Source organism: Porites lutea, chromosome 7 (genome assembly GCF_958299795.1).
Source record: "Porites lutea chromosome 7, jaPorLute2.1, whole genome shotgun sequence".
Taxonomy (NCBI): domain Eukaryota; kingdom Metazoa; phylum Cnidaria; class Anthozoa; order Scleractinia; family Poritidae; genus Porites; species Porites lutea.
The window spans coordinates 31396679-31424178 of record NC_133207.1 but is presented as its reverse complement, the minus strand read 5'-3'; the positions used below and the strand labels follow the sequence as shown (position 1 = coordinate 31424178).

General features: G+C 39.2%; 4 protein-coding genes and 1 pseudogene across 4 annotated transcripts in view; all 5 read right to left on the bottom strand.

The window, feature by feature from the left end:
* LOC140944788 (TNF receptor-associated factor 6-like) overlaps positions 1-1636 on the bottom strand; it is a 7884-nt gene extending 6248 nt beyond the window's left edge. Inside the window, exon 1 of the mRNA XM_073393893.1 lies at positions 1464-1636. Coding sequence (XP_073249994.1) covers positions 1464-1636 — 173 coding nt within the window. The remainder of the gene's footprint in view (positions 1-1463) is intronic.
* Positions 1637-3187: 1551 nt separating this feature from the next.
* On the bottom strand, positions 3188-10956 carry LOC140942525 (TNF receptor-associated factor 6-like; annotated as a pseudogene).
* Positions 10957-12668: 1712 nt separating this feature from the next.
* On the bottom strand, positions 12669-14745 carry LOC140942521 (TNF receptor-associated factor 4-like). Its single transcript, XM_073391438.1, has 3 exons — positions 14648-14745; positions 13615-13695; positions 12669-13334 (listed from the first exon to the last, which is right to left on the bottom strand). The coding sequence occupies exons 2-3, from the start codon at positions 13630-13632 to the stop codon at positions 12687-12689; spliced, it is 666 nt and encodes a 221-aa protein (XP_073247539.1). The 5' UTR covers positions 13633-13695; positions 14648-14745; the 3' UTR covers positions 12669-12686.
* Positions 14746-14818: 73 nt separating this feature from the next.
* On the bottom strand, positions 14819-18907 carry LOC140944787 (TNF receptor-associated factor 6-B-like). Its single transcript, XM_073393892.1, has 4 exons — positions 18717-18907; positions 18028-18091; positions 16544-16645; positions 14819-15007 (listed from the first exon to the last, which is right to left on the bottom strand). Exons 1-4 carry the CDS (start codon positions 18887-18889, stop codon positions 14819-14821), a joined length of 528 nt encoding a protein of 175 aa, XP_073249993.1. The 5' UTR covers positions 18890-18907.
* Positions 18908-26234: 7327 nt separating this feature from the next.
* LOC140944786 (TNF receptor-associated factor 4-like) overlaps positions 26235-27500 on the bottom strand; it is a 3231-nt gene continuing 1965 nt past the window's right edge. The window contains exon 2 of the mRNA XM_073393891.1: positions 26235-26732. Within this exon, the coding sequence (XP_073249992.1) occupies positions 26235-26732 (498 nt within the window). The remainder of the gene's footprint in view (positions 26733-27500) is intronic.

Below are 27500 nucleotides of genomic sequence, written 5' to 3'. Positions count from 1 at the left end.
AAAGCATTTTTATCATTAAATTGGGATAAATATTTCGCATTGCATGTGTTAGGATTTCCTTTATCCTTTTACTGATAAAGTGGAGTCAAATGGATTCGAATGTGAAGCCACAGACCTTGGTTGAGACTTTTGACCAAGCCAACTACAATTCTATCCCGGAGTATAATGTAGCTCTCATGTTGACTAATTTCCTGTGTCAACATGCACAGTTGAGCGTAGCTTCAGCGGTATAAAGAGACTGCAAACTCCTTTACGAAGGACCATGACAGACGAGAGTTTGAGCTCGAGAGTTTGAGTCTGCACATAATTGATATTGATGGCATTATAACAGAGTTTGCCCGTCTGAAGGGTACACATCTCGCCCTTTGCATGTAACGTCCTTGACGGCGTCACTGTTTTACTCTTTTGTGCGTTAAACAGTCTGTACCTTACCGATAATACTAGAGATAGATGGGTAAAATAAACAACTAATTACTGCATTTTCCTTCGTCTTTATTTACTGAAAATGTCTTGCAGAAAACACAGGAGATGGCATTTCCGAGACCCCAAATTTAAAACTTTTCTGGGGGAGCATGCCTCCATCCCCTAGGTTTGGGACGCCTTTAGCGCGCTAACTTCTCTTCCCCTGCGTGCACCTTCAAAATCTCACGCTACGCTTCTGATCACCGGTAACTATCAGTATAGAGCTCATGAAATCAATGCCCAAGAGAGACTTGGTCTAGAAGGGGTTGGAGGAGCGGGGGGAGGGGTGCATTTCAAAAATTGCTATTGCCAAGGGAGCGGTACAATTTTCATATATAATAATTTTTATTTTTTTATTTTTATCTTTTTTTTTTTTTTTTTTTTTTTTTTGGGGGGGGGGGGGTAAAGTTTTGATACACCACACTTTTCTGAACTCCCCCCCCCCCCCCCCCTTGGAACGTAATAAACGTACAGTCCCTAGCTCCTTACGCCCTCGCTCAGAGGCACTGTGAAACACTAAATATAAACCAAAAAACACTTTCCCTCCATTAAATCTACGTCAATAAAAACAATAAAGTCTACTGTTATTCTACACCCACATAACCCTCTTAAAACTTACCACATTTCATATGAACTGCAATAGCGCCTTCCGCACACCTTATTTAATTTAATATTTGCATGTTATTTGCATGTATTGTATTTGATGTTGTATTACATTATTATGTGTATTGTACCTGCTGTACAAGTTCCTTTTGTCGGGTATCTTTATTTGCAAGTACTCTCAAATTCTAAATTTCTAAATTCTGAACGACATGTTTTGATGAATGAAATGATGATTTTTTGCTCCTGTAGAACGCGAGCCTAAAAAACTTGTGTTGAAAACATTTTGCTCCTGTGATAAAATACAATTTTTAGCCACAATCAACTATGGTACGCGTAGGATTCTAACTTTAATTTAGCAAACTGTGATAAAATCCACTATCACTATCAAGTTATAATACCTCCGTATGTGTTCATCCAGACATTGCCGACAGAACTTATGACCACATCTCGTAAGAACTGGTTCTTTCGACGGTAAATAACATATTATGCATTGCAGGTCTTCATCAGGCGGGTTAACAAATTGCTCGTCATAACCAGAAGGTACAAACCGGTTAACTGGAACTTCCGCCATTGTCTTTTCGTGAGGATTGCGTGAGCCTTCCCAGCGTCGTGTGCAGGCTCTTTTCAGTTGTTTGTCTGAAGGTTGTTTTTTTTTATATATTTGTAGCCTGTTCCAGGTTCCGTCGTTGTCACAGTGATATGGACATTCTCGCGTTTTTAGCATCCCCATCCCCAAAACTCTAGTCTTATGGGCATCCCCTTCTCATACTACCTTAGCGATTTGGGTTAGGGTTAGGGTTAGAGTAGCCTGCTACACAGCCGTTTAGTGTCGTCACGCAACGCTCCCCCCCTACTAGTGGGGAGGAGCGTTGCGTGACGACACTAAAAACGGCTGTATAGCAGACTAGGAGCCGAAACCAATTGTGGAATTGCACGCATTTTAGGCATCCTACTGATGAACAGTTGCGACACGTAGATATATATTTTTTAGCAACTAAGATGATTTGCAGTCTGTCTACTTTGAATTGGAAATGGCATGTCCAAAACGCGGAGATGCCCATTTCACTCTGACATCGTGTCTGCGAAATTGATTAGGCGTAAACACAAAAATAAAACGGGTTTTTAATCTCCAGAGCTGATATTTTCGCGTGTCTTTCACTTATGTACTATCCCTACTATCTGAGAGCCTGGAACAGGCTAATAATATTGTAACATCTTAAGCTGTAGACAATGTGTCACGCCAAATTTTTCGTGTTTTTCATTAAGAAAAAAAAAGAGTCTGTTCATAAAAATTTAGGCACATATTTCCATCGGTTTCTGATCAATTTTCTTGATACACGTATATATCATCTACGTCAGTAGGCCAGGTCTGAATACGAGAATAGATTTTACTGAGGTCTGAAAACGGCTGTGAAAAATGACATTTTTTGGTCTGAAATACGGTCAGGATTTGACCGGGCGGCACACCACCCCCCCCCCCCCCCCCAAGAATTCCCAGGAGGACCACTTCAGGACCCGAGACCTCATACATGAAATGGCCCCAAATCGACCCGAAACCCATAGAAAACACAACAAGGCCAACAAAGGACTAAAAGTAAGCGATATTTATTGAAAAAGAATGATAGTAACGAATATGTTTTCGAACATTTTTTTTTTTTCACAAATCCTTATTTTCCGTTTTCGTTGTTGCGACAGTGCCATCACGGCGCTCAGGAATAAAGTTACAAAGGTCAATAGACTCGTAGAGCTTGGTTTACCTGTGGTCAAAAATTACCCTTGTAAAATAAGGATCTTTACCTTTTCGTTTTTTTTTTTTTTTACCTTTACAACGTTGTTTTATCGATCGATTGTAGGATATTTTCTTAAATTTTGGCTTTTACACTTTTTCTGAAAGGAAAGTACTTTGATGCTTTCTGTTAAATCATTCAAAACTTTGAAGGCTGCGAACTGAAACTAGTCTGGCTTCCCGGAATGAGAGGTAAGTGGAAAATGGTAGGCGAAGCGAGACGGCACAACTGACCTTTTCCACTGAGAGCCCGCTTCGAGACTCTGAGGAAGCTGAGTAAAAACGAGATTCGAGACCTACAGAATTTTTTCTTAAAAGACCTGTGAAAAAAAAAGATGGCAATGCAACACGCTTCAAATTGGATCGCGAGACTCTCATAAATTACCCTGGGTACCAGAGGTTTTTCTCGCGTGCCCTGGGCGGGAATTTTCTGGGTTGACCGAAGGCCGACAGATCTTCGGTCGTAGGCCGAAGCCACGAGCGGCGAAGCTTTTCGCGCGGGTCCGGAAACCGCGCTAGAAAAGTCTCTGGCACCCAGGGTATTTGAACAGAAAGACCAATCGCTAACATCTCCTCAAGAGTTTTAACAAAATAATCTATTTAGGTGAAGGCGACCTGAATAAGAATAGCGTCGTCTGCAATGTAACGCCTTTCTTGCAGGGCTTTGTGAGATACAAATTTATCATAACCAAAGCGAGAGGAGTTTTGAACTGACACAGGCCTCTTGAGTTGTTCTAAAAGCCTAGGGTCGCGCTCAGGGTGCGGTACATAAAAGGACTCAACTATGTTCTGTTTGCTAGCATCAGTTTCTTGTTGATCAATTAACGTAAAAATCACTGTTTTTCGGAAAGGCCACTCTAATGTGGCATCGTTTTCACCTCTCATCATTATCAAGTAAAGGGACAGGTGAGTGCCTTTTCCATTACTAAAGCCATTAGGATTCATTTGTAACTTACATTTATATCCACAACTGTAAAATGGGGAGCTTTCTATGCGGGTTATTTCATTACTTTTAGCACTTTCCAAGAGTTTATTGAAGTCGTCTATCCTCCACGTAAAAGAACCATTATGACAATTTTCTTCAGAATATTGAGCCTTTTTTTCTAGAACTGCGTGAATCTTCTTCTCAAGCTCTCGTGTGGTCCCTTTGAGCTCTTTTTGTAGGTTACCTAACTGAGCTTTAGTGTCATTCAGCTGAACTTGCGTGTCATTTAACAGACCTCACGTGTCTCTTAATCTCGCACAAGCCAAGTCAAGATGCAATCTCAAGGCTGTTTGAAGATGTGATTCAACCTCTTTTCGATGAATCTGCAGTGATAGAAACGTTAACGAATGAACGTTTAAAGTTTAGTAGAAGCTAGAATTTTCAAAATTTCAAGTGGTTATATAAAGAAAAGCACCGGTGTGGCACAAAGATATAGGGTTATTGTCATCAGGGGGGGATGACATAGTTTGTGTTGTATGATAGTCTGGCGTTAAGTTCCCCTTTGCTGATAGTCTACCTTACGAATTGTTTGTCTTTTCACTCTTCTTTCTTTAAAGGCGTCTATTTCCTGTTTTTCTAGATCCACATCCATTTGAAAATAACCGACCCTTGTGATCGTTCTTTGGTTTAGGGACAACTGTTTGGGCCATAAATCGATCAGAGGGGAAAAACTCGGTGCGTAATTTATTTTTATTCGGACCTTCAACCAACCCATGTGATATTTAATAACCTCACTTAAACAACACTGCTTTGTTATAGTCAAAGTTTGTAAAAAGACCAGATTATAATAATTAAAATGAGAATGAAAGCACTAATAAAAGATGCGTCCTCCTTATGTTTTGCCTCAGGGACGGACCATTAGAAAACTTTTAGGGGAAGTGGGAGAAGTGCAAAAAAATTTTCGTGCAAGGGAAAATTAAATTCATGCACGCCAAGTAACCTAAGAGATATTCATACAATGGCCTAAAAAATCATACAAGGGAAATGTATTCATACAATGGCCTAAAAAATCATACAAGGGAAATGTTAACCGGAAATAAAATATCATGCGGCTCGAAAATTCCCCTCCCCGCCGCCTTCCTATATTAGTATTACCTTAGCCGGGCAGCCCATATGATCATAAGGGCAGGATATCATGCTGAGTGGACATTCCTTCTCAATATGGGTTGAAATCTGAAAAAGGAGTCCTATTGAAGTCATCTTCTGGCCATGACAATTGCTGTAAGAAATCGGCTTAGAGAACGTTAAGTCCCGTGAATGCAGCTGCTTAATGATTTTTTAGGGACGGACCATTAGAAAAGTGATGGTGGGAAAATAAGAAAAAATTCGAGCAAGGGAGAATATCTCCAAAAACAGTTGTGCAAAGTGGTGAAACCCAAAGAAAAAACTTTTGTGGGCCAAACCTCCCCCCCGTCCCAATCACTTTTCTAATGGTCATGCTCATATTTACTCAACAATGAGCTCTCTCAAGAATATTTTTTCATTAATAAGAGTCTTCAAAATAAAGAAGGAGAACTACGTAGAAAGATCACGCTAGTCATGAGACTTAGCTTCGGGCCACTTTTGCTTAGACTGAACACGCTTAGATGATGTAATATGTCTCATTTTCAATGCTTCCGGAAAAAAATTAATCTTGTGAAGTAAAGTTTTTTATTATCTACGCACAAAGGAATTACACTCAGATTGTTACCTTCTGATAAATTTTAAAAACCATGCTGAGTTATTGAAACGATTCCAGCATTAAATTTTTAAAAGATAGTTCCAATTACTATTCATTAAAAACGTTTTTCCGTTTCTAAATCGCTTAAACCTCCCCTCGAAAGCCTCTGATCAACTGAACGAAAAAAAAAACAGACAAAGAATGCAAACAGGCGGCGCGGTAAACTAAGTAGGTAACATGCTAGCCGTTTGTTTTTTCATCTAGCGAAGCTTAAGGGTGAGTTTTTTGGCGAAAATCCAAATCGGGATTTCCGAATTCAGAAAGGATTTTGCTAGTTTTTGAGCAAATCCAAAAACGGATCAAGAATCCTTGAAATCCACGCTATGCATGGGTGGATTCCTCGGATCAAATCCAAATCCGCATTTTTGAGATTCACCAATTGAGCTTTTATTCTGGGAAAGGATTTGAAAATAGTATTTTTGACCAGCGGTTTTCCGAACAAAAACGGGCTACTGACAACAGCCGTACATGTATGACATTGAAACTGAACCAATGTTGGTGACGCCATTTTTCATTAGAACATATCATTTCCGCGAGGAGCACAAGGGAGTGACGTTGTCATGGCAATATGCAATGATCCTTTTTTCGGATCTTCCATTTCTTTGGTAGTAAAGAGTCCATAGGATCTGAGATTACAAATCTGTTTTTGAATTCTACTAAAAAACGCACCCCCAGAATATCAGGAACGCAGGTTCATTTTAATAAATCGTAAGACACCTGTCACTAATCAGGAAGGTAGGCTCTTTTTATTTTTGAATGGTTATTGTACAGAACTTACCTCCTGTCTAGCTATGACAGCTCCGCAACGCTGGGAACAACTGAGCAGGACTTTCCTACAGTTCGCCTGATGAGACTAAATAAAATGCAGTAAAGATTTTGCACTCATACCTATGTTAAGTGGTCACCCATGATTGAAGAATGGCCACGTGACCAGTTCATACGAGAGATGACGACATGGTTTTAGTATGGTGTGAAACAATAAATTTCGTTTCATTTTTTTCCATTGCCGACAGCAACGTGTTGATATACATTTTTGAGTCCACTTGCACGTAGCTTTAAACAATGTACAGTCAGCACTAATTGATCTTTCTCAGGCATAAATTTTATATCGTTTAGTATGAGTATTTTTAAACCTTAGAACGCTGAGCCTAGTAGTTTGCTGCAACAAGCCTCTGAAGAATATAAAGCTGAACTCATCTCATGTCGTCGCTGCCATCTGTGGACATACGTCTTCCAACGCTACCTCTACAAACGTTATAATTGCTCCTGCCCTGAAGCACTAGTAAGTTTCAAAACTTTAGTCACTGTCAATAAAAGTCCTATTTATTTTCTTATTCTACCGGTAAATAAAGTTGGTAGAAACAACATGGATTTGCACAACTTACAGTTTTTGACCTCAGTTCGCCAGTCCACTGGCAACCTTCGAGTGGACATTTGACGATGAAGGAAAGAATCTTTCTGTCTGTTGCTTTGTCAGGGAAAATGTCCTAAAATAAACAGTTATATTAACCTTCGTCCATTTTCTTGCCAGAATGGTTGCATAAACATTTTGCATGGTGGTTTTCACCCATCCACTCTTAGGTAAATTTTGTCTAGACAGTAGTGGAGCCATTTTTCTGGATAACAGTTCCCAAGGGAATCAAAACCACCTAAAACGTTGTAGTTATATATATACGTCGAGGCACTATATTCGCTTACGCTTGCGTTTGTTCCTCCCGGTAAATAACCTGGAGTAGAGAACGTTTAAGTGATAGCGTCCAAAATCTTACCGTGTATTTAAACAGGTGATGGGATGGTGTTAGAAAAGAAATGCGAAGATGGACGCAGAAAATAAAATTGCGCGAATGACAAGCCTCAGACTTAGTCTAGTTTGTGCTTTCTTTTTCGCACAATTCGTCATAAATAATCAGCGAACCGGGCCCAATATACTCATTAAACTAGCGAATTGGACAGTACAGTGTCAGGAGAGATGTGTTTTATGATTAAGGACAATAAGTAGAAAGGAGTAAACCAGCTCAGGAGCCGCTCCTGGCTATTGTATTTCAATCGGTAACACATGTATAGAAATAGTATGATTGTAATACCGAATAAACTTGTTGTTGTTCAATTTCAATCAATTTCAATAATATTTATTTATTCTCCCCTGATTGAAAGATAAGTAATAAGATGCTAATATCTCGGAGGATAAATAGCAAAAATAAAAATATAAAAATAAATATTACAAATATTAAATAATTATTTTTAAAAAATAAATATCAATAGTATTAGAACAGAAGCCGGATTAAAAAAGTATTGATGAACTGAATAATTAAGATAAAATTTGATAAGATTAACCACAAAATGTGTAGCAGTCAGCATCAAATTTGAGATCAGAAATGGCCAATTTAAATTTGCTTAACTCTGGAATAGCTCTAATGTTGTTAGGAGGTAATTCCATGGTTTGTTGTTGTATGATCACCTACCTTATCTCGTATTAGGATGTTCCGATCCACAGGACAATTTAACGGTTCCCCTTTGAGCTTCAGTCTGTAGCAATCAAAATAAGAGAATGGAAGAAAAATTCGAACCGTAGGACGTTTTGCCCACCAAATTGGGTGAAACATAAAAATAACCGATCAAGACGAAAAAGAAAGCACGGATGGACAAACTTCAAGAAAACGGATTGTAATGGTGGGTTTTTTGAAAACTTGTTTGTCCCCCTAACAGTTTTTGACAGCTCTCTTCACCATTGTCCACATCTTGTATTCTGTCTTTCTCTTTTAGCAGCAAAAAGGGAAAAGGTGAGGGTGAAACGAAGGAAACTCGCTCCCGAAATTCTAGTATTTCGATGAGGCTTTCGAGCAAGAAATATTATTTTGAAGTTGACTCCACTGACAGCAGTATTAACGGAAATTATTATTCATTCAAAATATTTCCCCAATTCTGATTGGCTAAAAGCACGGATAACAACCTCTTCGATCTCCATAATTCTTCATAAGATACTCAGCCTCATTCACTAATTGTTAAATAAACTAAAGTTTCTTACAACATAGCTAGAATATTCGCCTATTCAAATTCAATAGCGCGAGCGTGCTTCATATTCCCATTGAGCACGCTGATGACGTCAATAAACTATACCTCGAGTTCTTGTGAGCTTAGCAATCCTCCCAAGACGTCTCCCAAGCGCATCCATAATTTAACAGTACACAATGAAACGTTAACCATGTGTTTTATAACGTAAATTTAAGAGAAAACTTTTGAATTTACCAACCAATAGTAGGGAAAAGGGGTGAAGTTGTTGTTGTCATCTGCGCGCGCTGTGCGGGCCGTGGCGTGTGCAAATCATCTTTTGCAAAGTTTTCCTTTCAAAAAGAATTTTTCTAAGGATAGTTTTCCGGAACAGTCAATGTGGATTTTACAATCTTTTTTAGTGTTATCTTAAGCGACTTGATTAAACTTTCTCTCAGTTTCACTAAGACAAAAACATAACTATGAGGTAAAAAAATATAGTCACGTAGACATTGACGCGTACTGCTTTGAGCGCGCGCTTCAAGAACAAAAATTTAAGTTAACTGCTGCATTTATCGCTTTGTTAATGTTATAAAACAATTAGTTCATGCTTCAGCTGTGCATATGTCGAGATATTGAGCACTTGGGAAGTTTGGAGAGCACTCAAGAGGTTAGAGTTGCAACTCTTACGCTTCTTTCGTGCTCTCCAGACTTCCCGCGTGCTCAATATCTCGACATAAGCACGCTGACGCATGAACTAATTGTTAAGTAACGAAACAATAACAAAAATATTACAGTTATCACGCTCCCATGAGTTCACATTTGCCAGCCGATTTCAAACTTTCTTCTCAAACTCATTAATATTGATTCATTAAAAAAATACTCACAAAGGAAATCAGATGAAAAACTGGCTTATTTTTGAACCCTTAATTTCGCCTTCTAAAATCATTTTGTTTGTATAGGTAATAGCATGATTTGTAGTGATATTTGGCATAAATATCACGAGTGATATTTCGAAATCGTTATACGTAATTTCACGAGCCGTTAGACGAGTGAAATTTGAGACAGTTTTCAAATATCACAAGTGGTATTTACGCCAAATACATGCTATTATTTATTTATTCTATACTACCCACGAAAGGTTTGTAATTTTTACATGTAGGTATTTCAAATTAAGCTGAAATACCACTGCTCTAAGCCAATCAAGTCTCATGTAGTAGTATATTAAGAGACGTAATATGAAGCATTCGACACAGTGTTTCATCACCCGATGAAACACCTCGAAGATAAAAAACACAGTTTTCTCAGTTTTTCATCTGGTAATGAAACACTGAGCCTCATGCTTCATATATTACTTGAACTTTACGAAGCGCCTTTGACGACAGGGTCAAAAGTTTCTTTTCATGTTTTTTTTTTCTCAGAAGCAAACCGTGCATGTCTGCCGTGGGTAAAGCACAAAGCCATCACATGACTACAACTGTAATTGAAAACAAAATATCAACAGGTAGAGGGCTGGAGTTTTGAAAGAACGCCTCTTGCATTTGCAACAAATATAAGAAAGAAAACAGCCTATGATGCATCAGTAAGAAACCTGACTAACAATCAAGACAATAATTGTGAGATTTGAAGCAGAACTCGATCGATTCCGACAAATTGAGTTATGCTTTGTTTTGTTAATATAAGTGAACTTAAATGACTCAAAACCGTGTTGTTTTACCTCTTTAAACTATTATGTTAATACTTGCACAGCTCCCATCTTCGTTGCGCTTGCCCGACAGTCAACTCTCTAAATGAGTGAGAACTAGGTGAATTTCAGTCGGCAGGCAGTACTAAGTAGCTTGATTATTAATACAGGAAGTTACCGGTTCTTTCTTGGAATAAATTGCATTTCATTGCGCTTTGTTGGCCTTTTACTATGATTTTAACATCGACAGAAACGGGTGCGATTTCACTAGGTCGTAGCTAATAACCTCCCTTTCTTGCAAAATCAAAGTTTCTGTCGACTTAACTAGATCTACGTAGCTCGCAACTTCTACATTCATCGCTACGTCGTGCTTCCTTAAGTCGAAGCCAGGGGAGGTTCAAATATAGTAACTTCTGGATAGACTGAATATCTGATGGCATATAAAACTCGAACATTGAGATAATTTACCAACAATAGATTGAATCACGAACCTCCTAAAGTGTTCATCAAGGCACTGCATACAAAATCTATGCCCACACTTTCCCGTCTGTACGGCCTCTTTCAATGCCAGATGACAGATTGAACAGAGCAAATCTTCCTCCACTGCATTCACAAACTCATCTTCGTATCCGCTAGGTAATACAATTGCTTGAGCTTCAGCCATATTGTGAAGGAGAAGCCGTCTTTCAGATATAACCTCTAGTAAGGATATTCAGTCGGCTAAAATAGGCGACGCGTTGGGTGAGAAGACTCGTACCCAGTCGCTATTTATGTGTCTTTGGGGTGAGAGAAGATTGGGGAATAGGTTGAGGCGCGCGAGGTCTCATGGGAAGGTACTGAGACCCGGCCGCCTCAACCTAACCCCCAATCTTCTCTCACCCCAAAAACACATAAATAGCGACTGGGTACGAGTCTGATGGGTGAGGTCTCTAAGACGTAGCACGCATATTTTTTGTCTGCCAATCAGACTTATGCCATGCGTAGCAAGTGCCTAGCATACGCTTACAGAGGGAACCCCCAAGGGGGGCCGGATTGTTCAAAGCGGGGTTAATGGTCTGCAGTTTGATGATTGGATGCTCTTAAAAGAAGAGGAAAAATTATCCGAAAGAATGCTTTTTAACAAAAGAAAAAGAAACCCGGATAAAAAGTTAAACCCGGGTTAGCGTTAATCTGCTTTTGAATAACTGGGACCCTAGACACAGGTTATTTGTGGGTAGGTAAAATTCAGATTGTAACTATCTGTTTCTTAATAAAGTAAGTTGTTGTTTTTGTTTTGTTGGATCTTAATGAGCCTTACGTCCGCCTAATACTTGAATTTCAAAGTCTTTCCACATGAGGTTTAAAATGAGCATCGGGTTGTCGGAAAATTAAAATAAAATTAAACCTCAAGTATGAACGGTACCAGTAATCTCGTACCCAGATCTCTTGTTGACAAAGCCGCAATAAGAGATCTGGATACGAATACCAACTTCACTGATTTGATCTTACTTTGATTGATGATACGTCTACAATGTATTGCCCACAATTTTGGTTTTAAAACCTTTTCTAAATTCCGAGAGTACTTTAATTCTGTCCTCTAAATAATTGAAAACTTTAGAGACGGCAAAACGGTATGTTAAACTTTCTAAAGTACTGGTGGCACTGTGCAAATTCAAGACTTTGCGAGAGGACGAGCTTGGGCCAGTAGCCGATCTTTTTTAGCCTGCGAATACAGCCGTCCCTCCCCGTTGCGGGAGACACACGTCTCTCGCACGTCTCTCCCGCGAGGCACCCCTGGTGGTGAAAAGCGAGGAGAGATGCATGTTTTGCACTGCAGGTTATGTCTTTTTAACTTTTCCAGTAGAGAGACCGATACTGAATAGTTAACTAGAAATACGTGTCTCACAAACCCTCGTGAAACTCAAGGTGAGCCCCAGACTTTAAAATTCGAGCAAAGGAGTCTCAAAGTTCTTATCCAACTGTGAACAACCTTATGGTGTTGAAACTCGCGACCCGTGATGAAATTACCGATGGCAATCAGAGAGTTGAAACAAGGCTACTTTCTTTCAAATTCAAAAAATGTGGAGACGCCCAACGTTATGTGAACAAACATAGACTTCGAGACTTACTTCCTTCGATACCCCAAAGCAGCTTCGTAAAAAGTCCAGACTGTGAAACCCTAAGATTTTTTTAAAAAGATTTAACCTGCGAGCCCTAATTCGACTAAAGTTCGTGCAGAATTTTACATTGGCGGAAAGACCATTAGCCACCCCTGATAGTACTGAATTTTGTATGTATAGATCTCGAAACATACAAGCTATGTATTATATTGAAGTTTATAGGAGACCGTCCGATGAAATTATTAAAATGAAGACGACAGTGAAGACGACCAGAAGGTTTAAAATGTTGAACTCTGACTGATACATTAATTTTGTTAAGAGTGGACCAGTGTGCAAGCCAATTCACAAGACTTTATCACTCAGGAATTTAATAGGACAGTCACTGCGGATGAAGTAATGAGAAGCTGAATAAATATTGTGCCGTCCACAATGTAGCGCCTTTTCTGCAGTTCTTCGTGGGATACAAATTTAGCAAGGCCCCACCCAATGTTCTCTTCTTTTACGGGCCTCTTAAAGTTTTCACGCTTGGATTCTGCAACAAAGGACTTAACAATGTTCTTTCTGTCTTTTGCATTTTCTTGTTGATCAATCAACGTAAACGTCACCTTTTTCTGGAAAGGCCAGGTTAAAGTGGCATCGTATTTGCCTTTCATTATTATTAGATATACTGACAGGTGAGCATTTTTCAAAGCGCCATCGCCATTAGGATCTAGACTTAACTTGCATTTATATCCACATCTGTAAAATGGAGAGCTGTCTATAAAGGTTTTCTCTCCACTTTTGACTTTTCTCAAGACTTCACTACCGTCTATCCTCCACGTAAATGAATCAATTTCTTCAGAACAATGTATGTCTTTTTCTATAACATTGAAGTTGTTCTCGAGCTTCTCAAGCTTTCTTGTGGTCTCTTCCAACTTCTTTTGTGTATCGCCTAATTTCACACAAGCTAAGTCAAGATGAAGTCTCATGGCTGCCTGAAGGTGCGATTCAACCTCTCTTCGCTGAACCTGAAATATATACACAGTATGAAGTATAAACATAGTATAAACAGTACAAGTACTTGTCATTTACACGCTGTTTTGCTAGATTTAACCGTATAAAATCGGGAAACACCCGAAAACTTTAACTACCTTTTATATGTGAGGACAATGAACGGATTTCCTTAAAGCACGATTTCTTCTTTCATTGGCATTTTACAGAGAAAGCACTGAAAGAGCTGGATTTTGATACTGAACTAATTAAATAAAAATGTTAACGCTTATACCGGTTTCTCTTAGTACTTATTACCTTAGCTTCGCAGCCCATATGATCAAAGTGCGGACAGGAAATTATTGTGAGCGGACAGTCCTTTTCAATGTGGGCTGAAATCTGGAAAAAAGAGATATTTTCGACTCAGCTGGGAATCAGTGCAGCCGTTGAAGGCTGTTTACTCGAAATTTTGCTGTTTAAGCAAGATGTATCCGCGTCAGCAATATAGTGCCAACATGGTTTGGAGGAGAAGGGAATGCACGCGATGCACTGCTTTCCATCTTGATCATCCCTGTCTCATAATACATGTCGGCTGTGTCATGTCCAAAGTTAAGGACAAGCCGAAGTGAGAAGAAAAACTAGGAAGAGGCTTTTTGCCAAGTCTCTTGAGTAACCCAGTTTTTTTCTCGTGTGCCTCACTCGCCTAGCTGAGGAGGAGGCGACGTCAATTAGTAAGTAACTTTTCTTTCAACTTGGCACCACTGCCCTGTTTAAGAGAACGGTGGGAGAATGGGAAGAGAACGGAGGTCAGTGTAACAGTTACAAAAGGAGTTGCCTACAAAGGAGGCTATGCAAGCACTTTTCTACTTGTATGGTCGACTTTCTTTATAATTTTCTCTACTTCTAGCTCATTATAGGTGGAAGGAATGATGCTGCAATTGAAGCTTTACGTTTGTACGAGTTTATCAAGTGAACCTCCCATTTTCAAAAAATTGTTTTATTAAAGAGATGGCACACGTTCAAATTATTTATCCCTTTAAATTCATGACAAAAGCAAATTAACTTTTGTTTTGTTAGTGAATATTCAGCGTTTTTACGCGGAGTGTAAACTCCGGAGAACCTTCTTTTTATAATCTGCATATTTTGTTACGTATCTTACGGAAAAATCAATACAACAAGTGGACGAAATATAAAGAAAAATTGATTGTTTTTCACCTACCTAACACAAGATGTATAAATGAATCGTAAGGCAGCAGTTGTTGATTGGATACAGACGCTCCCTTAGGGCCTTGTTTTATAAAAGTTATTTGGCTTTTGTTTCAATGCGCTTAATAATGTAAATCTAGTATACCTCTTCTCTAGGAATGACAGCTCCACAGTTTTGAGAACAGTTCAATGGGAATTTCTTACATTCGGCATGATGACCCTAGAAAATAAAATCATTGAAATATACAGGCTAAGCTATTTGAAATACAGGTAAAGACAATGAAAATAACTCTATGGAAGGTTGGTAAGTGACCGATCAATGCAGGTTACCGTTTATTGCGGTTGACGTTGTTGCTGTTGCTGGCTTATTTTTGAAATACCAACGGAGAATCTTCCATGGACACGTGGTGGTCACGTGTTTCTGTAGGTTGTTCCTTGTCATAGTCTCAGAGCAGTTCTTGTTCGTGCAGGCCACAATTTTAAACGAACATGATGTTAAGTGGTCCTTTTTTATAAAATCAAAATAATAGGTTAGTGTTCATGTTGAACGGGGTCAAGCCTCGCCCGTCGCATTGTTTCCTTAGACAAGTGTTAGGGGTGTTAGTGCAACCCGATCGCTTGGCGTAGAGGTACCAGGTATTTGAGTTTATATCTTGGTGCTCTTTATTCTTAACAGCAGCTCAAATGTTTTTGTCAACAGCATCACTTAACGTCTACAGCCCAACTTCTAACTGCACACCCTACAACTTAACCAACTGCGCTAAATGTTGGCAACTTAACTAACGTGAATCAGGGGCGGATCTAGGGGGAGGGTGCAGGGGGTGCGCACCCCCCCCCCCCCCCCCCCCCCCTGAGATGACCTGCGGTTTTCTAATACAACTGATATTCTGCAAAAAAAACTATGTGGTTTATTGGAAGAGACGAGTGCACCCCCTCCTAAAAAAAATCCTGGATCCGCCCCTGTGAATGTAGGTACGTTCGGGCTTGCTGATTATGAAAAATTACAAACGCACTTTCTAATGACTTAAACGAATTTCCTATTGAGAACCAAAGTGGAATAAACGAACCTATAAGGTTAATAATGTCAAGTACAGGGAAACAAATAAAAGCTTGACAACTAAACACACAAGACAGTCTACCTTAACCAAAACAGGAACTCTGATGTAGATAACAATCAAGGTCAGAGATGATCCCAAAACGTGCCTACTTTAAGGACTCAAATTTAATAAATGACACTTGTGTTGAAAAGCTACTTAAAAAGGTAATAGAATTTAAAAACAAGTCGATACAACTGATTAACTTTGATCTACAAACCCAACCATAAAGAAACTCTAGGAAGGAATAACCTACAAAATACTTTTCACAACACAAGGAACTTTACTCCACTTTGTCTCCGATGGACTAGCATCTCGTCCAGCGGGGATTAGCAATACCGTCTAAGGCATGCTTCATGCTAACGAAACTGGGATAAGCTCCGACCGTTTGGGCTTCGACCCTTAACCTTTCCCATGTTGACATTTTACTTCTTGAACACGCAGAAAATAATCATCATGCTTAAAGTACTAGTTGTTTGTTGTCATCTATTGTTACCATATAATTTTGACTATGATATGCACTCTCCAAAACTCAATCATATTCAACCTAATTAGTCAAAAATAGATGTATATGGCATAAGTTGAAAGTATTCTATTATAGTTAGTTACAACAACTGATGATACACAACTCTTGAAGATAACTTCTGCACAAGTTAGTGTCAAAACGTTAGTACTGTGACCAACAATCCTATTCATTTTCTTATTTTAACGGTAAATCGATTATATCATGGTCATAAAAACAACATGGAGTTGCATGCAACCAGAGCATATCATAAGTTGAAAGTATTCTTCTATAGTTAAATACAACAGCTGATAATACACAAGTTTTGAAGGCGTGACTTCTGTTCATGTTACACTGTGACAGACCAACAATTCTATTCATTTTCTTACATGAGGTTTACCGGTAAATCACGGTGGTAGAGACAACATGGAGTTGCGCCACTTACAGTTTTTGACCTCAATTCACCAGTCCACTGGCAACCGTCGCTTGGACATTTGATGACGAAGGAACGAATCTTTCCTTCTGTTGCCTTGTCAGGGAAAATGTCCTAAAAGCAAAAGAGTTAAATTAACCTTCGTCTATTTGTTTGTTTGTTTGCTTACTAAAATAAAGTGCGAGCATAGTGTTTTAACCCATTCACCTTCTGGGGTATATTGTCTAGTCGAGCAAATTATTTGGGCGCTGAACAAAGAGAAATATAGGCTTCATTTCAGTGGGAAGGTTTTTACGAAAACCCTGAGGAAGTTCGGATTTTTCAGTCGGAGTTACGTTGGACTGATTCTTTGAATTTTTTTCTGGCCTTTTCAACTGCATGAATAACACACATTTGGGTGTGGTTTGAACGATCCCTTACCTGCACAATTTAAGTGTCAATTTTGTCTATCGACCACAGTTAAAAATGATGACGTCGAAAGCGATACTTGGGACAATGCTTCCACATGGGCGGTTACAGGTGGTTCAGGCGTGAATGCTGACTCGTACCTAGTGCTCTCTTACTATCTCTTCCTACTAGCGCGCGGGGTGTGATGGGATGGACAAAAGCGAGGAAGGGTCCTCTCCCTTCCTATCACCCCCAGCCCCCGCTGTGCGTTACTCGCGAAGTCGAACAATTTTTTTTTTTTTCTGAAGGAAATACAACATTTCTCGTTTTTCAAAAGTTTTTCTACACTACAGCAATGGCCAACCTCGTCCCCAGGGCTTTTCCCTTAAAAAGCCCTGGGGACGAGGTTGAGCAATGGCCTGTTCATAGAGCAAATGTAAACGTAATCAAACACTGAAACTGAGACGAGGTGTTCGACCGTACCTTGTCATCAACAAAACAAAGGCGAATCGGACTAAGGCATGGTAAAAAAGGTGGCTTTTACATTGTTCGCTTATAACTAAGGATGACTACTGCGACGGGGTTATGTGGAACGAGTCACCATTTGGAAAGGGGGAAAGGAATAAGCTTTACTATAACATAATCTCATGGCTATACTAATTTTAAAGGCTAAATCTTCCAAGGTCCGCAAATAGCAAAACAGCCAAGCAAATACTGACATGGAGAGAACATGTGATAGCTTCCCAGACTCTAAGCAGATGGTTGCAAAAAATAAACTTTTTTTCAATTCTTTAAAAACAAAAAATTAATTAATTAATTAATTAATTAATTAATTAACTAGTGCTAAAAATCTCTACTCGGCTTCTAACCAATTAGAAATCCCCATGAAAAAATTATCCCTCCCTCGTTTTTTTCGCACAAATGAATCATTTATAAATAATGGCCGATCCTCAAGACATCAGATTAGTCATTAAACCAAAAACAGTTTCAGCTCAGTTCAGATAAATAAGGTCAGTGAGTAGGAAAGACTAAATAGAGTTAAGCAGGCTCAGGAGCCGCTCCTGGCCAGCTTCAGTACTGGTGAGACGATAGTGTAAGAGATCACTTACCGTATCTCGTATTAGGATGTTCCGATCTACAGGACAATTTAATGGTTCCCTCTTGAGCTCCAGCCTGTAGAAATCAAAATAAGCTATTAAGAGAATAGATAGTATATTGAAAACAAGCATGAAACTACCAGGACTGCAGTAAGCCTTCAGTAAGGGATGTTGTCCATGGTGTAGAAAACTTCGATTGAGAGGTTGACTCCACTGCTGGCAGTATTGAGGATTTAAACTTTAATTTTGCACCAAAACAAGAACATATTTATGTAGTGGAACCTCGATATAACGAACCTTTATATAGCGTAGTCCTCGGTATAAAGAACGACATTTTTCCACTCCCTTCAAAGAAAATCGGAGAAGGAGCCCCTTCTCCGATTTTTTCTGAGAGTAGGGGAACACACTAGCTCTAACTGCTCTCTTTGCACTTCTTAATCTTTTATTTCTTATTTTTTTTTATAAGTAGTGGATACATTTGTACATATTGTATATAGTTCTCTCGAATTTCTCACTTGCTTATACTGTACATAGTTTTTCTTAATTTTTAATTAATTTATTAATTGATTTATTTTTTTAAATTTAGTTTAGTGTCCCCACTTAGTGGTTATATACCGCTATTACAGTTTTGACACTTTAATAAAGGTATCATCATCATCATCATCATCATGAGATAATTTATCATCAATAGAATCACCAACCTCCTGAAGTGTTCATCAAGGCACTGCCTACAAAATCTATGCCCACACTTTCCCGTCTGTACGGCCTCTTTCAGTGGCAGATGACAGATTGAACAGTGCAAGTCTTCGTCCACTGAATTCACAAACTCATCATCGTATCCATCAAGTGATGCAACTTCACGAGCTTCAGCCATATTCTACAGGAGAAAGCCGTCTTCTGGATACAAGCTATAGCTTAATACGGTTGGGAAGGATATTCAGTGGGCTTTGAATCACGCGACGCAATGGGTGAGGTCTCTAATACATAGCACGCATATTTTTTTTGTCTGCCAATCAGGCTAATGCCATGTGTAACAAATGTGTAGCATACATTATGACTCAGCAGAAATCCACTGGGCTTCAGTGGTGTCTGCTTAATTAACACAGGCGTAGTTCTCTGGACACAGGTTTGTTCTATAAAAAGTATGAGAGAAAAGTTAATTACCTCATATACTCTGACAAGTGCCACAGTTACGTAATCTGAGAAAATAATCCTCTTCAATGTGAGAAACTTTTTTCTCAGGACTGATTTCTCCAAGTGACCCCCATAAGCGAGAAGGCGAAAAGGCTGCAATAATGTATGTACTCCTCAAATCGACGCGCTTTACCAATCCCGTCAAATACTTGCGCAAGGTCCAACTCGCTTGATAAATGATCACAGACACAGAACAACATAGCATATTTAAACAAAGTAATGACTCGTACAGAGCAAGATTGAGGGTTATTGTCCAGTTACCTTCTCCTGTATGAAGCTAACTTGAAGGATATGTTCTGAAAAGCCAAGGGGTGATACTAACCTTGTGAAATGACTGTCAAGGCAGTCTCTGCAAAATCGGTGACCACATTTTGTAAAAATAGGGTCTTTCAGCGGTAGGCTACAAATTGCAAATTGCAATTCGCCCTCAACTTCACTAACAAACGCATCATCGTATCCGCGAGGCGAAGGATTTGCTTCAGCTTCCGCCATTCTCATCTCAGTACGGTTGGCTCAGCGTCATAGCCAAGTGAAAAAAATGAGACCTTATGCTAATCAGATCATGTTGCAGCTGATGCTGGCTGTCAGCCACATTATAATACTGCCTTACATGACTTCGTTGTTACTTTTTCGAGGAAGCGAGCAGTGACGCTCGATCGTTGACTTCAATATTAGGCTGATTTAACAACACAACAGGAACGTCAGTTGACGACGGCGCGCGCAAATCAAACAAGTGGCTTGACCAACACCGCGTCAAAACGTCTACGCATGCGCCAAGTTGAGCAATTCCGGTCCCTTTTTCAGTCACACTTTCCAGTCAATCAAAGTCTCCCGCGCGCTCTCGGCTTCATTCTGTGTGCAGCGTGTGGTTCAGTTGTTTTGCTTCACGCTGCTCGTGTTTTTGACTATTTTGTAGTTATTGAAATTGCTTTTATGGATAACCAGGCACATATGACTGAAACAATTAGTCGATTAGATTCAGAAAAGGTAAGATGATAATAACTCAGTGTGTAATTTTGGCTAGAGCGTCAGGTAAACTGATTTTCATTCACAAAAACAAAGTTTTTTACTGCTATTTTTCACAACACGGCTGAAACTAAGACATAAAAAGCTATCATTGCAAGCTTGTGTATTGTAGTCCCAATTTTCAGTTCTTCAGTTTCTCAATCTTCATGTCTTAAAGCTGATTCGAGCTTTATTTGGAAAACGACAACACACAATCGCTTTGTAGTTTTATTTACCAGTGAGTTTTACCGTGTTTTGAAACGAAACTCTTCTGAGTTGATTGCCATGAAACATAAGCTTAATTATACTGTTGAGGTTGGCAGCAAGTTGACAACTCTATTGTTTTTTTTTCAGAAGCAGAGAGCGAAAGCTGGTTCCATGGCTTTTAGAAGTCGAACTTTTCATGCCATGTATTTAGCAGCTGGAAGTTTCGTGTTTGCATGAGATGCAGCCGAGCCGCACAGTCTGAAATTATTGAAGTCTTTAACCAAAGAACAACCATGTAAAAGAGTTAAATAGTCATTTTCTTGAATGAAAGTCATTTATAGGCATGTTCAGTTTCCAGGCACTGAAAACTCTGGGTGTTCGTGACTGCAGTTTTCAAAGTCGAAGTTGTTATTAAATCCCGCCCATCTTTTGTTTTGAGTTCTTGTTTTCTCTGATAATAAAAAAATTTTTGAACGGACTAAAATTTTATTTCTTGGTTTTAGTGTTAATGATAATGATGACTTGTTTATTTTGGTTTCTTTCATAACTATTGTTATTCTTTTCTTAGTTATCGCCTTCTCCCAAATTAACTTATGCCAAACCCAGGGTTGTCAGTAAGGGCCGGGGGCCGGGGATTTCCCCCGGCTACTCAGAGCATGGCCCCCGGCTACTTTCGTCGTTAAATTAAACCAAAAGAGCACACCTTTGAAACACACAAAGACTATCCATCAAGCTAAATGCGAGTTTCATCTGCAGCAGGTTTAAGTAATTCTGAAATACTTGCGTGCAAAAACTAAGAAACGTCGGAAAAAGACATCTGACTTAAATTTGGTACTAGTACACACGCGCGAAAACTCTCCGTTCGCGAAATGTCAGTAGGGAGTTTTAGCAACGACGACGGCGACGGCAACGAGAACGTCAAAAAAGCAATAGGTTTATTGAGCAAAACAACTAGTTTGCACGTGCATCACGCTTTTTTGTACATTTCTTTGCCGTTACTGCACGACTACGACGTGAAAATGCCTAGTTTCACGTTTTATGGAGGACGTAAAACAAGCGACGACAAACTTTTCTTTCTCTTTCTAAACTTGAGTGCGCCCAAAGAAATCAACTCCAGGTAAATTGGCCTACATTAGCTATTTTCAGCGAATTGAAATAAACGCGACAACGTTGGGAAAAACGTCAATTCATTTTTAAAAGTGACGTTTTCGCTGCCGTCACCTTTGTCGATGCTAAAAGTCCCTAGTTTCAACCGTTGTGTAGCGTTTGTGTTGAACATGTCGAAGAAGTGGCAAAGGATTCTGCACTCTTTGTTCACGATGAAAGACCTGAGCAGATCTCTGTTGACATCACAAGTTGAGGCATCATCCGAAGGTTAAATCTAACCTGATGCTGATGTTGATGATAATTAGGATTATGATGAAGGCTTTGAAGATGAAGACTATGACTGATTGCCATGTTTAATATGTGGACATTTAAGTGACCAGGTCTACATTTAGCTTTAGGTATCGAGTATATAAAATAACGTACGGTCAACGGGAAATATTCGATCATTGTCCGCAGGCCATAAACACATGCTCTTAGTTCTACTTCCAAGAAGTTATATATAAAAGGGAAGTTACGTATTAGCATTACTTTTACATTCTTTTCCTTTAGTCTCGTTTTGGCATCTCAGCGTCGTTTATAAAGTATTAGCCCTGTCGTTTAAACGCTTTTCCGTAGGTCAGTTTCTTCGTATGTTAAGTGATGTTTCGTTCATAAGATTCGAGATCACTAATGTCACCAGTTGTGCAGTTTAGTTTTGCCATATTTTGTCCCGCGATTTTTTATACGTTACGCATTTTTTAGCCTTATCATTCACTGGCCAGCATGCGCCTTGTCTGCGTGAAGATAAGACTGCGCAGATAACGTGACCGGTGCCAACCTGTCCTTTTTTTTAGGCCCGGTGCTTGCATGTATATTCCCATTTGGCGGCCAATAAAAAACCCTCCAACGAGCCTTTACGTAAAGTAATTTAACTATTATTTTAGTGTCTCAGAATGTTGTAGTTTTCTTTAATAAAGACGTGATCATCATAAAACCGCTAATGATAGCTGTACTCTTGATGAAGATTGCTTTTTTGGGGCGGTAATGCCTTTTCGAAAACGGTAAAAGCTGCACTTCAAAACCTTCTTGGGGGAGGGGGGGGTGGGAAGGGGCTCCATGACTGCTTGCGACTTCCCCGGCTACTAAAAACAAATACCCGGCAACTTGAAATCTTAGTGACAACCCTGCAAACCAGTAGCATGCAAGAAAGCCAGTAGAAACAAATTCGTCTTGTCGAGCGCTCGCGACCTGCAAACTTCAAACATCATTTTCACCGTTGGTGCAAACAGATAACCACGTGGAGCAAAAGTTTGATGCTAGAAAAATATATAAGCTTTCGAATAAAGTGATTTTTTTTTGCCCCCTTTTTGGCTCTTTCTCCCTTTTTGCTTTAAAACTTGGTGCGACGGCAATGTTATGCTTACGCAATTGGTTTATATACTAGACCGGAAATAACAAGCTGACCGGATGTTAAATTTTGTGCTCATGCGCAGTGCGTTTTGCCGCGGTCTTGGCTTAACCAATGACAAGCGGCAAATTGGGCACCGGAAGTCGCGTTCAGTCCTTTCCGCGCGCTTTCCCGTCGTCAACTGACGTTCCAATTAATAATTAGAGTAAACGAGTTCTCAAACCCCAGGATATAAAAGTTATCAGCATACACAGGCTTTCGACTCCATCGCGGAATCGTTATCAAGTGATGGAGTTGAACTTTTTGTCACTTGATTTATACTGTGAATCACGTAACAAAACGTTCCAGAAGATAGCGGGGAGCTCGTAACCGGCGTCCCTGTTCAGTGATTTAGCCCGACAAAATATTTCGATGGCCTCCCTGACTCTTCTCTTAAACACGTCGTCTTCTCTCGCAAGTATCGAAAAGGAGTTGATATTCAAGGTTTGTGTAGTGTATTGATTACCATGGTAACAATTATGTACTATCTACTAAGATCAGAACCAAATGATGTTAAAGTACTACTTACAGAACGATGGTGAAATAGTACTAGCACTGACTAAAAGTAGAGCATGATTATACGTACTAGGATAAAGATGTTGTTCAGTTAATAAAAGACATTTTGTAGAAAGAAATGGAACAGTGAACATTTCCTTGTCTGATGACTACATTACAGTGTGGCCTTAACATTTAAGGTGGTCCCAAACTACTGTTGTTGACGCCCTTGTTACCGTAAAGTGTTCCTTGAATCTCAGTGCAAAAGGACTGGTCTAGCTGCCTCCCCAATGTAGAAATCATCGCAGCACTCGAACAGGATTTCGTAGGCCACCTCGCATTCCTTTTTCCTGGCTGTCGAAAGCTTCAGTATGCTAGCTAATTACTCTTTTACCCTTGCATTTGAAACCTCGTTTGTGACAGGATTAAGAACTTGAACTCTTTCTTCGATAATATTATCTATAACTAGTGGTTACAGATTGTTAAGTAATGATAATGCTGCAAGCAGATGCTGGGCAGTAGAACATAACGAAAGCAGTAAATGTATATAGAGATTTTGATAATTTCATAAATTTATTTATTGGGTCAACTTCCGCTAATCATTTAGAATTAGATAACATTATAACTTCTTTGTAATTGATCAGGGGCACCCAACGAGGATACAGTTCAAAACCACTTAACTATAGCATTGCTAAACGTATTTTAGTATTTAAACGGTAGATATAGGCATATTTCTATCCCCTTAAAATTTTTCATCTGTTCTGATTTCCTAGCTGAAAGTCTGGTGATCCGAAAATTATAGGTATCCAAACTTACCTTTTCGAAAATTTCAGCTTGAAAAAGGGCATCCAAAAATTCTAGGTGACCCTTTTAGGCTAAAAATCCGTTAAAAATGGGCAATTGTGCCATTTTTTAGATGCTCGAAAATCTTAGGAGAGGCAGGCAAGTAAGAAATTTTACAACAAATGTTCCGAAATTCTCTAGATCTCAAATCGTCTTCCGAACAGATATTTTCCAAAAATTGACGTTGGGTGCCCCTGATTTATTGTGAAGTGAAAAATACAAATATTTTGAACGGTAACTAAATTATTAATAGGCTGAGATATAGTATTGTCTTGCTGTAAATGGTTAAAAACATTGGGGGCACCCAACGAGTATATAGTTCTAAACCACTTAACATAGCATTGTTGAACGTATTTTAGTATTCAAACGGTAAATATAGGCATATTTTTATACCCTAAAAACTTTTCATCTGTTCGGATTTCCTAGCTGAAAGTCTAGTGATCCGAAAATTACAAGGATAAAAACTTACCTTCTCGAAAATTTCAGCCCGGAAAAGGCTCCCGAAACTTCTAGGTGGCCTTTTTTAGGGTCAAAATCCGTTAAAAATGGGTATTTATACCATTTTGTAGATGTTCGAAAATCCTAGGAGAGGCAGGCAAGCAAGAAATTTTACAACAAATGCTCCGAAAATTCTAGATCTCAAATCGTCTTCCGAACAGATATTTTCCCGAAAATTGCCGTTGGGTGCCCCCTGAAACATGTCTCTCAGCAATACGTGATAATTTTAGCCTGCGTTGCAGCCGGCCCACCCACTCGGACGTCTAAAGCATTTCTATACTAAAGGTTTAGAGCGTCTGCGACCCAGGCAAGATAATTTCTAAAATAAAAAAATTACAACATAATAATCATATCTAAGTAACAAGGTTGATGTCGTGAAGTTTATTATTAATAGAGTCATACTGAATGTTTACATATGTATAAATCAAAATAATATGTTTTAAATGTAAAATAAGCCTAAGGAAATTAGGAAAGGGCTGATATTATGAGTTCAATGGATTGGATAGGAGTAGAGTATGCCACGAGAAAATCATAACTTCCAGCCCTTGTTAATCAAGTTCGAGTCAGGCAGCTGTTGAGGTACAGATTTTGTAATGTAAAGTCGAGACAGGAGTTGGTATTGGTTTAAGGTCTCAGCGACAGTGAGCAGCCAAGTCACAAGTGAAGTCTACTTGTAGCTTGCAACGCAGTTCTTAATTTATGTAAAGGTAAATAGAATTTATAGGCAGAAAAAATGAATGTATCCAGATGATTAAAGACCAAAAAAGCAAAAGGATTGAAAAGGAGTTTATTTCATTCCTCGAAGCAAATTTTGGAAAATGTGGAAATTATATAATAGGACGGAATTCGCTTGCTAGAGTGTACTGACATCACCGTCAGTCTGAAAGAAATTAAGTTTTGCAAAGATTCTGTCGCAAAAAAGACCTTGGCTACAGTCAAAATCCAATTTAAAGAAATAATGCTGATAAAGGTGTAACTGAGAACAAAGTACTCGAAAAGGTGTCACGACGCGTGCGGAATAAGCCGCGCGTGGATAAAATAAGATTTTAAGGAAGCTATCAAAACTCATCATTATGCGAGAGCAGATATATGTGAGCGTTAAACAAACGAAGTGGGATATTTACTCCATTCTCAGGAATCTTGCAGCTGAAAACACTTTCCAAAGGGAGCGACTTAATTTGAATTAACGGTGCTTTGGTCTAAACCAACTTGAGAGGCTACAAAACAGACGTTGAAAGTACAGTACTTCAGTTTGCTTAAACTGAATGAATATAGGATGAAGATCTGGAAAAACGCTGTGTGTTATATTGATGTTTTTGTTATAAGGAGGCTGTCCGATAAAACTTTTAAAAAGACTGCATAAGATTATAATTGAACCGATGCATAAAACGAGCATTGTGCGCACGGTAATAAGATAGAGAAAATAAGAATTTTAGTTGGAAAGTCACAGCCATCCCGATGAAGTGATGCGAATCTGAATGAAAATAGTGTCGTGCACAATGTAGCGCCTCTCTTGAAGTTTTTCGTGAGATACAAATTGACGATAGCCTACTCCAATGCTTTCACCGTCCACAGGTCTCCAATAGGACTCTGAAAAATCAGTTGTTATAAAGGACATTGCAATGTTCTCCCTGTCTTTTGCTTTTTCCTGTTGATCAATCAACGTCATTGTTACCTTTTTATGGAAAGGCCAAGCTAACATGGCATCGTATTCACCTTTCATTATTACTAAGAAAAAGGACAGGTGGGTGTTTTCTCCTTCGGCATTGCCATTTGGAAAGAATTCTAACTTGCATTTATATCCACAACTGTAAAATGTAGAACTCGTCAAAAGAATTTCCTTTCCACTTTTGGCTTTTCTCAATGCTTCACCATAGCTGGTTATCTTCCACGTAAAAGAATTACAGTTTTCTTCTGAATTCTTCTCAACCTCTCTTTGAATCTGAAGTTTAAACACAACGTATATGATGTACAAAAAAATTAACAAATCTAGCCTTCTGAATTATGCAAAATGACTTCAAATACTTAACAATTATTGGACGAGATTAAGGAATGATCATTTGTCAGTGGCAAGCAGATCAATTATTTGAATGCCGAAGCCGAATTTATCTGCGAGACACTGATAAATCCTGATATATTTTGCGATAACCGAGTTCAATAATTGTTTTATCGATTAGGGAATATCTTCGGGAAGCGAAGCGATCTGCAATTTTTTTTCGCAAGAGCGATCGCAAGAAGGAGAAAAGCGTGGTTTCGTTTACGCATGAGCAGAATATTGTTTGCAGCCAAACAAAGTTGGACGACACGGCATGCGAATCAGCAGACCATTATTTGCAGGCAGTTATTTGCAGGTCACGTGGTGGGCTTTCGGCCAATAAAAAGGAAGAAAAATTGGTAACGAATGATTACAATTATTGAACGAGGCGGAGTATGATGTGAAGAATTATGCACCTATCAATGTAAATCCCGTGGGGGGGGAGTGCGGGCAAGGGGCGGGGATTTGATGCCTGAGAATATCCCCATGTCGGGCTTTTGATCGTGCGGAGCGACCCAGGGGTCGGGACATTTGACCGACAGAAGCCTGGTATTCCTGTTATCAATTCAGAAGCGATTACCAAGTCCGTTCCTCGAGGCTTTCGGAAAGTCACGCTGTTGGAGAAAGGTATGAAGTTTTCATTTGTTTTAATCGCCATAATCCGATACTTTTAAC